The sequence below is a fragment of the Panthera leo genome, chromosome E3 (genome assembly GCF_018350215.1).
Source record: "Panthera leo isolate Ple1 chromosome E3, P.leo_Ple1_pat1.1, whole genome shotgun sequence".
NCBI lineage: Eukaryota > Metazoa > Chordata > Mammalia > Carnivora > Felidae > Panthera > Panthera leo.
Window position 1 is genome coordinate 9,988,534 of NC_056694.1, and position 12,429 is coordinate 10,000,962.

At 52.0% G+C, this 12,429-nt stretch overlaps 1 protein-coding gene and 1 non-coding gene across 2 annotated transcripts; both read left to right on the forward strand.

Annotated features, from left to right (window-relative positions):
• The first annotated feature begins 2 nt into the window (after positions 1–2).
• Positions 3–11,699, forward strand: BUD23 (BUD23 rRNA methyltransferase and ribosome maturation factor). The gene is made up of 12 exons (XM_042921906.1): positions 3–106; positions 204–241; positions 1,555–1,650; positions 1,743–1,825; positions 1,924–2,020; positions 4,613–4,709; positions 5,778–5,828; positions 6,504–6,589; positions 6,784–6,829; positions 7,002–7,060; positions 11,211–11,300; positions 11,445–11,699. The coding sequence occupies exons 1-12, from the start codon at positions 59–61 to the stop codon at positions 11,497–11,499; spliced, it is 846 nt and encodes a 281-aa protein (XP_042777840.1). The 5' UTR covers positions 3–58; the 3' UTR covers positions 11,500–11,699.
• On the forward strand, positions 10,619–10,749 carry LOC122210410. Its single transcript, XR_006198056.1, has one exon.
• Positions 11,700–12,429: the final 730 nt, after the last annotated feature.

The window sequence follows — 12,429 nt, forward strand, 5'->3', positions numbered from 1 at the left end:
AGGCATAAAAGCCGGGTTCCCGGAACACTAGCGGGAGTCTCGCGGCTGAGGCGTGGGAATGGCGTTCCGCGGGAAGAGACCGGAGCACGGCGGGCCCCCGGAGCTGGTGAGGCTTGCGGCTCTCGCACGTCCTTCTCTCCTCCATTTAAGGCCCTCGCGTCTTGATTCCTTCTATACTACTCTTCTCTTTTTCTTTCCCGCAGTTTTATGACAAGAATGAAGCCCGGAAATACGTGCGCAAGTAAGGGGAGCCTAGATGTTGCGCGGCGTCGGGGTTCGGGGGCCGGCAAGTTACCCTGATAGCTGGCGCTACTTGGAAAGCACGCAAGAGTTTGGGGTGTTGGGGAAGGAAGGGACCCGGATCGATCCTATTTTTTACGGTGGGAAAGGCAACTTTTGAGTAAATCTCGGAACCCTCTGGGCCTCGGTGAACTTAGCATTAAAATGGAGGTGAATCATGCGTACTTTCTCCAGGGGGTTCTCAAACTTTCATGTGACAGCTTGTTTGAAGCATGCGGTAAAATCGGCAGGGGCGGTGGATACGTGTAGGGGGTCAGTGCTATTGAGGGGGAGGAAGTAGTATTCCCAGAATGCTGTGTGCCCCTGTTTGCATTATCATTAAGGTCTTATGACAAGTGTTGGTGTCGTATCTGAATTTCAGGGGGGCAGTTAACTTGTGTTAAGCATAGAGTCATTTAACAGGTGAAGGCTAGAACAGGGACTTCCAAGCCTGCTCTCTCTGATACCACTACTCTAGAGATAACCGTTCTCCACTTTTCCATTCAAATTAGAGTCCAAGACCAAGGCCAGCAGAAATCTCTGATCCGGTTGTCATTATGTAGCAACATAAGCTTTTTTCCCAGCTGCAGAATTCAGTGCGATTCTTCCTCTTGATCTTGGGAAAGGCAGAGAACGCCAAAGATCCGTTTTGTTAAGAGGCAGTATTCTCTTTTGAAGTCATGTTTGGTCTGAATGAGTTACTGTGAAGAAAATGTTAACATTTTACCTCTTTTATGTTGACGATGTGTTGAAATGCTATTTGGAGCACATCGGGTTAAGATATATTACCAGGATTATTGGGTTGGGTAAACTATTACAATTAATTTTAGTATTTCATTTTAATCATGGCACTAAGAAAGTCCCACGTGCCTTGCATTATATTTCTCATGGGTAGCAACTGCTATGGATTTTTGTTGTACCTTGTTGAGCTTTATACAGGAGAGTAACTATGGTGGGTAATTTTTCCAGAAAACGTGTTTTTAAGTAATAAACATATCAGAACCATATGGAGTTGAAAATAGGCAATAGTCATTAGCTAAGCAATTTATTCCCTTCACATCAGTTTTGCAGCTGGCAAAGTTGTAATTTGTGTCGCAAAATAACTTGTTGCTGTATTACATGGACTTTGGGGGTCGCTTTTAAATAGGTGTAGTTGGGTATGGTGACTGGGACAGTATCTCAGGGTGATTGTGCCTTGTTCTCTTTCTCTTCTTTTGCTCTGAGCAATGTTTTAGCCCAGAACTCTTTTATCACTTGTGTTTTCTGCCTTCCCAGCTCACGGATGATTGATGTCCAGACCAAGATGGCTGGGCGCGCATTGGAGCTCCTTTATCTGCCTGAGGGTCAGCCCTGTTACCTGTTGGATATTGGGTGAGATCCTGGGGCCTAGTTCAGCTTGTCCAGGTGGAGGAGTGTCTTTCCTGCTCACGCTATTGAGTTCCTGTTTTTATCGTGTCTTCCAGATGTGGTTCTGGGCTGAGTGGAGATTATCTCTCGGATGAGGGGCACTATTGGGTGGGCATCGACATCAGCCCTGCCATGCTGGGTAAGTATGTGCTACTTAGCATTGGAGCAGACTACGCTTCATGAGTACTGAGCAGCTACGCGTCGTCTGTTTTCCTGACGTATTATCGTCCAATGTAGATGCGGCCTTGGACAGAGACACTGAGGGAGACTTGCTTCTGGGGGACATGGGCCAGGGCATTCCCTTCAAACCAGGCACCTTTGATGGTTGTATCAGGTAAGAGTCTTCAGTTCCTGCTTTTAGGCCTGCAGGTCAGTGCTTCCTAAACTGGTTGTGCAGAGTTACACAGGAGACTTAGAAATACACATCCCTGGTTAGAGCAGTTTTTATATTACGCATTTTTTATATTTTGAAACGGTCTACTCCTTTGATCGTCTTGCGCTGCCAGGTTCAGGTACCACTGGTATAGATTATAGATTCTCTGTGCTTTGTTGGAGGGTGGTGGAGAGGTGGCTTCTGACACCTCTAGGAGCCATCTTGTGGGCCCCAGCAGCCATCTCGTTTCCTTCTTTTTGACTAACTGTAATGGAGAGTGGTCCGGGATTTGCCAGTTTCTTCAGTGGCTTAGTCCTTTTTGGGTTGTCTGGGTTAAGTTTTGAGCCTTTACGTAGTACTTCGATAACAGATCTTAGAACGTTGAAGTGACTGTTAGAAACATGAAGTTGTTCTTTGTGTCCTGTGGTAAATTGTTGATTATTTGGTGTATTCTCTGTTCTCTTTGTCGATGGGGTGGAGGGTAGGGGATAGGGGAAGAAGTCAGCTTTAATCCTGTGATTGTGGGTTGAGCATTAGGGATCTGGGTAAGCAGTAAAAATGTAGATTTGAAGATTTTCTTCTAGGGTAAGGGATTAGTTTACATCTGGGAACAAGAGTGGGGGAAATCATTTCAAGGAAAGCAATTGCTTTTTAGTAACGGTTGAGTGAAATTGTTCTAAGCTGCAGCAAACCAAAGGCCAGTGATACTGTCTGTATGTTTTAGGAGTAAGTAGTCACTTTTTATTTGTTTTTGAGAGAGTATGGCAAACTTACTTTTTTTTTTTTTTTTTTTTTTAGCATTTGTTATATGTAAGACATGGTACAAGGTGCTGCGAGGTTTGTGGAAATACAACACAGTCCTTTTAATTTTTTTTTATCGTTTGTTTTTGAGACAGAGAGACAGAGTGCAAGTGGGGGAGGGGCAGAAAGAGAGGGAGACACAGAATCCGAAACAGGCTCCAGGCTCTGAGCCGTCAGCACAGAGCCCGATGCGGGGCTCGAACCCACGAACTGTGAGATCGTGACCTGAGCTGAAGTCGGATGCTTAACCGACTGAGCCACCCAGGCGCCCCCCTTTCTTTTAATTTTTAACTCTTCGTGGTGTGTCAGGTGCTATAAGACAGGGGCCATACAGCTAAACATGAAGTTGAGTGTGGGGTGGGACCAGAGTTGTGGGACCCACCAGAGCGGTGAAGAAAAGCTAGAGAGCACGGGGAAGCCTTGAGGAGGAGGAGGGGCTGGGGTTGTGCCTTGAAGGCTCAGAGGAACTTGGATAGTCCTGGGACTGGGGATGGGGCTCTGAGGGAAGGAACAGTGTGAACAAAGGCACAGAAGTGCCCAGGGAAAGGAACCTGATAGATTGTGGGGAAGACCAGAGGTGTTTTTTTAAGTTTGTTTATTGAGAGAGAGAGCATGCATGCAGGTGCATGCAAGGAAAGGAGGGACAGAGAGAGGGAGACAGAGAATCCCACGTAGGCTCCTCCAAGCTGTCAGCACAGAGCCCGACTCAGGGGCCGATCTCAAGAGTTGGACACTTAACCTACTGAGCCACCCAGGCACCTCAAGAATGAGAGCTTTTTAAATTCCGTGCTGAGAAGTTTGAGCTTTATTCAGTAATTGATGGGAAGCTAGGGAGTAACCAGATCAGAGCTGTATTTTGGGAAGATTATTGAGAGGAGAGGAGAGGGGCATCTGGGTGGCTTGGTTGGTTGAGGGGCCGACTCTTGATTTCGGCTTAGGTCGTGATACCAGGGTTGTGGGGCTAACCCCCGTGTCGGGCTCTGTGCTGAGCATTGAGCCTACTTAAGATTCGTTCTCTCTCTCTCTCTGTCTCTCTCTCTCTCTCTGTCACTCTCTCTGCCCCTATTCCCCTGCTAGCTTGCATGTGCTCCCCCACTCCTTCAAATTAAAAAAAAAAAAGGAAAAGAAAGGAGAGATTAGTTAGGTTGTTGAAGCAAGCTGGAGGTGCTGATGAGTGCTGTGGTAGAGGAAGGTAAAACCTGGGAGAGGCAGTTGGACAGACAAGTGGGGTTTGGGCTTCCATTCATGTGTGTACACAGCAGTGAAGGGGGAAACACCTGAGTGGAGTACATAATAGTTGCTTGAGGGTTTTAAATCTGGGGATGGTGAAGACACCTAACAGGTACAGTTGAAGGAACCGATTGAAGAGGAGAATAAGTGAATGAGTGCCTTTGTGTACATACTATAAAGGGGTTTTCCCTTGATTAGAGGAAGGGAATGAAGGGGTAGGTGGCAGAGAGCCTTGACACACTGAGGAATTTTAAATTTGAGCTGCATGGAGAAACAAGGTTGAGAAAATACTGGTTTAGATTGGCTACAAGGAAGCTAATGCCAACCTTCTCTCTACTCTCCTCCATCCGGTATTATAGAATGGTGACCTGGAGTGGATCTGCACAGGCCCAGAAAGAGAGTTATAGGCAGGAGGGTTTCACCTGGGGCTCAAGGATTGTGTGTGGTGTTAGAGTCTTGAAGAGGCTGGAGAGAGCAGTGCATGTTGGTACTTGTCCTGACTGGGGTCCTTTCCTTTCTCAGCATTTCTGCTGTCCAGTGGCTCTGTAATGCAAATAAGAAGTCTGACATCCCTGCCAAGCGCCTATACTGCTTTTTTTCTTCTCTTTACTCTGTGCTGGTGAGTATGAGATCGTCTCCCAGTCTGGGCTGGCCGCTTCTCGCTTCTATAGGCAGTAACGGAGTAGGAAGTTTCCCAGGGGAAAGCCATTCAAATGGTACTGCATGGGGTGGCAGGACCTTATCATGGTTCTCCTGTCTTGGCCTAAAGAGAGAGCTTGGTGGTCTGACGCTCCCTAATGAAATGGCAGAAGATGGTGGTGTCTGAGACTGATCACAGTTCCTGTGTCTGGCTGCACTAAATTTTAATCGGAAGTTGGTGTAGGGGCACGGACTCCACGGAGTGAGGACAGAGACCTCATGTCCAGGGCACGCAGAGTGCTTACATCCTGTGACTCCCACCCTCCCTCTCCCCTACTGCTGATGCTCAGATGGGGTGCAGAAGGGTTATTTATCACAGACAGAGCCTTCAGTAGCTTTTTATTTTTGTAACTGATGGTGTTGATTTCAGTTGTTTAATAGGATCAATTGATAGTTTGAGATTTTAAGTCCTAAAAATGAGTTCTTTTCCTTTTTGGAGCAGGCCAGGTATATCTTGGTTCTTCTTAATCACCTCACTTCATCCCTGGTTTTCCTAGAATGGGTTGTTTCTTGTGGATGGCTGGCTGTCCTTGTGTGTTACGTGGTTTCTGTTGCACACACACACACACTGGGGTTAATCTGAGGTTCTGACGGCCTTTGTGTTTGCCTTTCTGTGGAAATGGTTTTCCCTTCTATGTTCAGCCAGCTCCCTGTTACAGTCAGGACTCTGCCCAAGTGCTCCTCAGAGAGAGGCCTTCCTTGAGCCAAAAATAAACCCAATAGTCTCCTGTCACTTACCATTCCTTTGTCCTGATTTGGTTTTCTTCTTGGCACTAAGTCACCACCATGTATCAGCTGCCTTTCTCACCGCAGCGGGCCTTCAGGAGTTCAGGCGCTCTCTCTTTTGTTCACGGCTACATCCCCAGCCCTGAGAACAGGGTCACGTGCACAGTGGGATTTCAGATATTTAGTGCACGAGGAAGAGAGAAGTGTTGGGCCCTGAGCCCATGGTATGTTTGTAGGAGAGTGATGTTTCTGTGGCTTATAGGTCCGTGGAGCCCGGGCTGTCCTGCAGCTGTATCCTGAGAACTCTGAGCAGGTGAGCGCCTTGGCTACTGGAGGTGCAGGGGAGGGGGAGAGACCCAGAACAGGTAAGCTGTCCTGTGCCTCCCTCACCTGCCCTCTTGCTGTTGGGAGGTGACGGGACAAGGAGATTGTTGCTGACTGGTGGGAAAAGTAGGGAGTGAGTACCTGAGGGAGAGGTTTCTGCGGGGTAGGATAGGACCTGTGTGTTCTCTCGGCTGATCTGTGGTGTTACAGTTACGAGGATGTGTCTGATTGCTGTAACCAAATGAATGGCAGTGGGGGGAGGATTTGATAGGATGGCAACAGCTGTCTGTTCTGTGGCCGGTCGTCACGCCATGGGGATGAGGAGATACAGGTGCAGACCCTGATAGGCCAGTGGTGAGCTGTCCCCGGCCCCTAACTTGAAGGAGTTTGTTTCCTGAATGGTGGCCTTTCATTCCTGAGATGGGAGCAGGGAGACGGGTCCCTGGGCTAGAAAAGTGAGAACCAGGGGAGTTGCTGCTCCAGCCTGCACTTTCCTGTGTATACGCCTTTTGGGGACTCAGAATTGGGAACAGTTTGATGAAAACCTTCAGCTCTCCTGGGTAGGGTCCGCCCTGGGAGGCAGACTGGCTTCTCGAAAGGAGTGGAGTGGAAGCTGTGTGCTCCCCCAGTCTCCCTGCCTGACTCGCTGCCGTTTTCTTCTCAGTTGGAGCTGATCACGATCCAGGCCACCAAGGCTGGCTTCACTGGTGGCGTGGTGGTGGATTTCCCCAACAGCGCCAAGGCGAAGAAGTGAGTGCTGGGGGCTAGTGCACTGTCCGCGTTGAGCAGAGAGGGCGTTGGGGTGATGAGTGGGCCAGAGGAGTGCTCGGCTGGGTCACCGGGGCTTACACATTCTGCACCTGTTCATGGGAAGGAGTGTGGAGACTTGTACCTGTGCGTGGCTTTATGAGCCCAGCCCTCACTCTGTACTTTTCTGGTTTCAGGTTCTACCTCTGTTTGTTTTCTGGGCCTTCGACCTTTCTGCCAAAGGTGAGGGATCCAGAGTTTGCAGGCTCGTGTCCTTTAGATTCCCTTCTTGTGGGGCTGGGCCTGGTACCTGTTGGGAGGACTCAGGCCTGGGTGGCCTGACCTTCTGGGGTGGGGCAGGTGGGTTGAGAGATCTCCAGGTTGACTTGACCTAAGAGCACGCTGGTCCCCGCAGGCCCTGACCGAAACTACCGATGAAGAGGAGGCCACGGAGTCTGCGTTCACGAGTGAGAGGTGAGCAGTTGTCACCCCTGCCTGGAGTGCGGGGGCTTGCTTCTGCCGGGGTCGTCCTACGTGGCTCTCTGCTTGCACCAGGTCTCTTAGGTTCAAGCGTGGCAGTGACACCAGGGTGGTAACAGTGGGGAACCCTGTGGGCCTGTGCCCGCTCCTGCCTCAGGCTGGGCAGCAGGGGCCCTTCTGGATGTCTGTGGACAGCCACGCCACCATCTTTCCTTCCTCTCTCTGCCTTCCCTATTGCCAGGACTGCCGGGTTGTCTCCTCCCTCCCCGAGGCTACCTCTGCCACCTGCATCCTGGCCTCTGTCCCCTCTTGGCTCTCTCTCCCTCCCCGCTCCTGTGTCCTCATGTTTACTCTCCTGGGTCATTCCCTCAGTTTGCAGAGACCCTGTTTCTTCTGTCTCCTCCCGAAGCGCCCTCACTCCCCCCGCCGCGCCCCCTCGTGCATGGGCTTCCCTCTCGGTCACGTCTCACATGTGCCGCTTGCTCCACCACACCATTCTGTCACTCGTCTCTGCTCCCCCCTCCGTCTCCTCACGGATTGCTTTTCTCAAGGCCACGCCAGCCTCTGTCTTGCCAAATCTGTGGCTGCTTCTCAGTCCGCTTTCTCTCTTGTCCTCCTCTTAACCTGCCTGTTCTTGGGCACTGGCAACAGCCAGCCACTCCCTCGATGCTTTTCCCAGTTCGGCCTCCTGCCTGCCATCCTGGTTTTGTCCTCAGCTTGCTGGCTCCTCTTTCTCCGAGCACTCTGGGGCCCAGCCCGGACCCTTTCTCTCTCTGCCGCCTTAATCACCAACTCTAGGTTCGTTGCTTTGGGTTTATGCCTATGGTCTCAACCCCACCTCCATTTTCCTAACTGCCTCCTAAGTATCCATACCTAGGCTTCCCACAAGTATTGGGAACAAAACCCAGCTCTTGTTTTTCACACCAAGACTGCCTTCCTCTGTCCTTCCCCGCACAGTCATTCTTGTCTTTCTTACCTCACATCTGACCAGTCCTCTGTGTTTGTCCGGGTGACAGCCGGTCCCCTCCCCTGGTCTGAACCCCCACCGTCCTTGCCTGGAGTGTGGAAGCTGCGGCACTGGCCTCTCTCCACTTTGCCTCTTTGAATTTATTTTCTGCACAGCAGCAAGGTGAATTCTTTCTTTTTCCTTTAATTTTTGAGAAAGGGAAATCACACGTTGCCCTTTATCTGTTCCAGTATCCTTGGTGAGTTCTCCTTACCCTTTATTTTCCGTACCACCTTTCACTGTTCTGAATCCTGTGTGTTTGTTTGCTTGCTGGTTCTGTGTCTCCCCAGCCAGAAGGAGGACTTGGGCTCTGCTGGTGTGTCCCTGATCCCAGAGTAGGGGCTTATTATTAGTGAAAGGTTTCCAGTGTTCGCTGACTGGATAATTGATGGTAAGGCAGTGAAGGAGGTTATTTCTTAGTTCTGGTTGATGTGAGTGAGAAGTCTGAAGACTTTTAAGACATTTAAGGGGAAAAATGCACAGAGAACTGGTCAGGAAGGCCACGGGTGGTGAAGATCACAAGTGTATTCCTTGTGTCTACTACAGAGTGGAGCCCCCTGACCTCCCCACGGTCATCTCTGTTAGCTTCCTCAGCCCGTGTTCCCCATGGGGATTTGCAGGCCGGGGGGGGGGGGGGTGCTCTCCTAGATGTTTTCTGCTCTAAGGCACCCACCACTTGCTCCCAGCAAGTGGCGCCCTCTCCCACCTCACGGAGGATGTGCACGTGGTTCAGCCCCCTCCATCCACCATAGAATCCCTCTTGTCCTCACACTGGGGTCTACAGACGACGTGTAACTGTAAACTTAGGTAAGCGTCCGTTTCTCGGCTGTTCAGCAAGGGGATAATGCCAGCACCCGGGCAGCGTGTGGAGGAGCAGAGCGCGTGTGTGTGGGCAGACCCGGCACAGTGCCCGGCACAGTGCCCGGCACAGCCTGTCTCCCTGGCTCTGTGGGCACTCGCTCTGTGAGTCCTCGGCTCGGGGGGTGGGGAGGGGGCAGGGGGCGGCAGGGGGCTGTTGTCCTTTGGGAGGATGATCTGGCCTTGTCGTGTTCTTGTCGTTTTGTCTAATCATTCTTGTTAGTCTCTCTGACTCTCTCTGATGACTCGGTCCACCTGTGGCATTTGCCACTACTGCCCAACTTCCTTCTTGGCACCTTTGGTCTGGGGCCCTCGCTCACTGCCCCCACCTGCTGCTCTTATCTGCCCCCATGACTCTTTCTCATCATTACTTGTATGGCTCCCAGCTTGCCACCCAGCTTGTCCTTCCTTACAGACCCTTGATCATTAGTCCTGTACTTCCAGCCCCCTGTTGTCAGCTGCCTCCTGCTTTGCACTTGGTGCCTCAGACTCCTGCCCCCCTGGTTGTGGGCATTCTTAATGTTTCTTTCATGCACCACTGCCTGTACGTGCTGAAGTGTCTAGATCACATTGTCTCACTTCTTTGTTGTGAAACCTCATTGGCCGCCCACTGCTTACTGAAGGGAGAGCACACTCCTTGCCTGTATCCACACCTCCGTGAACTGGCCCAGCCAAGTGAGATTCTGAGATTTTTTTCTTTTTAAAATTTTTTCATGTGTTTTTACTCAGTTTGGAGAGAAAGCGTGAACAATGGAGGGGCACAAAGAGGGGGGAACAGAGGATCCAAAGCAGGCTCTGCACTGACAGCAGCCAGCCTAATGTGGGGCTCAAACTCACAAACCGCAAGATGATGACCTGAGCTGAAGTCAGACACTGAAGCGACTGAGCCACCCAGGCGCCCTTAACTTTCTATTTTAGAGGAAGGGAGAGAGTGTGTGAGCAGGGGAGAGGGGCAGAGGGGGGAGAGAGATTCTTAAGCAGGATTCATGCTGAGTTCAGAGCCTGACACGGAGCTTGATCCCACGAACCACGAGATCATGACTTGAACCAAAATCAAGTCAGATGCTCAACCGACCAAGCCCCTGAGTTTTTTTCGTTTTTAATGATTCCGACTTTTATTGTTAGGTCAGAACAGATGAGAAGTAGCTGCAAACAGGGTCTGTGCTGGAATCCGGCCTGCACTGGCCCTCATGCAAGGAGGGAACTTGTGCTTTGGACCCTCAGGATCTCACTTGGACCCCTCCCCTTCTCTCGCCTGGCACACGGGACTCTTGTTCCCTAATTCTCCCTCGGTCCTTTCAGTGCCGCACCCTTGCGTGGTTCTTCTGGTCTTGCTGCCGCCCCACCTTCGGCTTGCAGAAATGCCCGCTTATCTCAGCAGCCGTCTTGTTTTTCGCAGACTCTGCTTTTCCTTTCCGTGTCATTCCCTCAGTAGCTGCTGGGTCTCTGCACTCGCTTTGCCTGGTGTGGCTGGTCCCTGCCCTGGCCCAGTCGTGGGCTCTTCAAGGGCAAGCCTGGTTCGTATCTGCCGTAGGACATCCATGGGTTCGGCGCTCAGGTGCTCGGGAAATGGTTGTTACTCAAATGGCGAGCGGCCCTCCGTGGCAGGAATTATGCTGGAAATCGTTTGAGCCCAGCTGCCAGGTGGGGATGTGGTTTAGGGACAAAAGGCTTCTCCCTGTTCCCAGGGCCTCTCTCCCATGGGGCTGTGAGGGGTCCCTTTTCTCCTCAGCCAGGGCTGGAGGCCAACATCAGTGCTTGAGGATCCTTGTCGCGGCTGCCGTGAGCTGACAGCCTTGTTTTCCTGCCTCAGACATCTGTCGTTGCTGGGAACCCCCACGTGGTCTATGCCAGGCACGCCGACCCCGCAGCCGGACTAGGGTCCGAAGTCGGCAGCGCTGGGCATCGGGCCTCTGGCTGTCCTTGGCAGTGCCAGGCTCTCAAGGGCTGACCCCGGCCCGTGTTGCCCTAAAAGTAGCTCGGCCCCCTGCCTGCCCGACAGGCAGCACCTAACAAGGGAACACACCTAAACAGGTGGTCGCTGCCACAAAGATGCCCGTGAGGGAGTGGGGCTTCTCACCTCCCGCTCTTCTACCAGATAACTGCTTTGGCCCCAGGGGATATCACTGGGGGAGGAGAGGTGTCCAGAAGCAGGGACTTCTGTGGCAGGGGCATCGGAGGCCGCCTGCCCCGGGGAGGACCGCTATTTTTCCCTGCGTGGACTAGCTTGAGTGCCACGTGAGTTCCACCCGTGCCCTGAGAGCTGTGTTTCCCGCATAGGATCCAGCGCAGGATGGCGAGGCGCGGGGTGGTGAGGAAGAGCCGTGAGTGGGTGCTGGAGAAGAAGGAGCGCCGCAGGCGGCAGGGCAAGTGAGTGCCTGGGCTGGGGACAGGCTGGGGATGGGGGGAGGGGGCGGTCTGTGGCCACCAAGGGGTAGTCTGCACTTGAAAGGGTCCCTGAGGTGGGTCCTTTGTTCTTTTTTCTGAGACCGCCCCCTTGTCTCCTTGCCACAGGGAGGTCAGACCCGACACCCAGTACACCGGCCGCAAGCGCAAGCCCCGCTTCTAAGCCGTTGGCTCCATGTAACCGGGCAGCTCGGGTCTGCACGGTTGCAAGCGGGCAGTCTTCTCTGTCGAAGTGCCTACTTGCATCCGCTGACAAAACATGGTTTTAGAAATGTTTTCAAGTTCTAACCGTTTTTCTTTACTAACAAAAGTTCTAAAAGCATCTTATTTTGTTCTAAAAGCAATAAACCACTTTCTGTGGAACTGTGGCTCTGGCATTTTCTAGCTCTGGGATCCTGAACAGATCTCGAGTTTCTCCGAGTACTTGATTCCCCTGATCCAAAAGAGGCTCGAAGAACTTGAGTGTATGAAAAGCACCCTATTTTAACCTACAAGGAACACAGGTAGATTGAATTTTGGTCTGTTTATCCCAGCACTGGGCAAATTTGGGAAAAATGGGTGGGGTCAAAGTATCCGTGGGACCCACTGTTCTGAGGCCACCGCCCAGCCTATGGTTGTCCCCCAGTCTGAAGGCGGCATCCAGCCAGGGCCTGGGCTGACCTTTGGCCCTGAGCTACACCAACTGCTGATTGGCCCGCACTTGGTTGCCTTTGGGTGTGTCTCCTGCCCGATTACTAGTGGTCAGGAGAGCAGGCAAGCCTGCCCTGGGATGCGGGGGAGGGGGGACTGTAGCAGCAGGCTAAGCAAGTGGGGCTCCAGGGCTCACTTGTGGCTACTGGGAAAGTGGAAGGAAGGGTAGATCTGAGCCCTCAGCACAGAAGGGGCGGGGCATCAGGCTTTAAGCAGGAGTAGAAACGTTCAGGCTGGGGTGGAGGGGCCAGAGGATCTGGAGGTTGAAGGCCGAGGTGGGAGGCGGGATCCTCTGCCTCTGAACCCCTTCTTCCGGTTAGTGCTGGGCACATTTACCCCCAAGTTCTAAGGCTGTGACCTCATGACAGTAAGAAACCTAGGGCAGAGACACGGTACAGATACA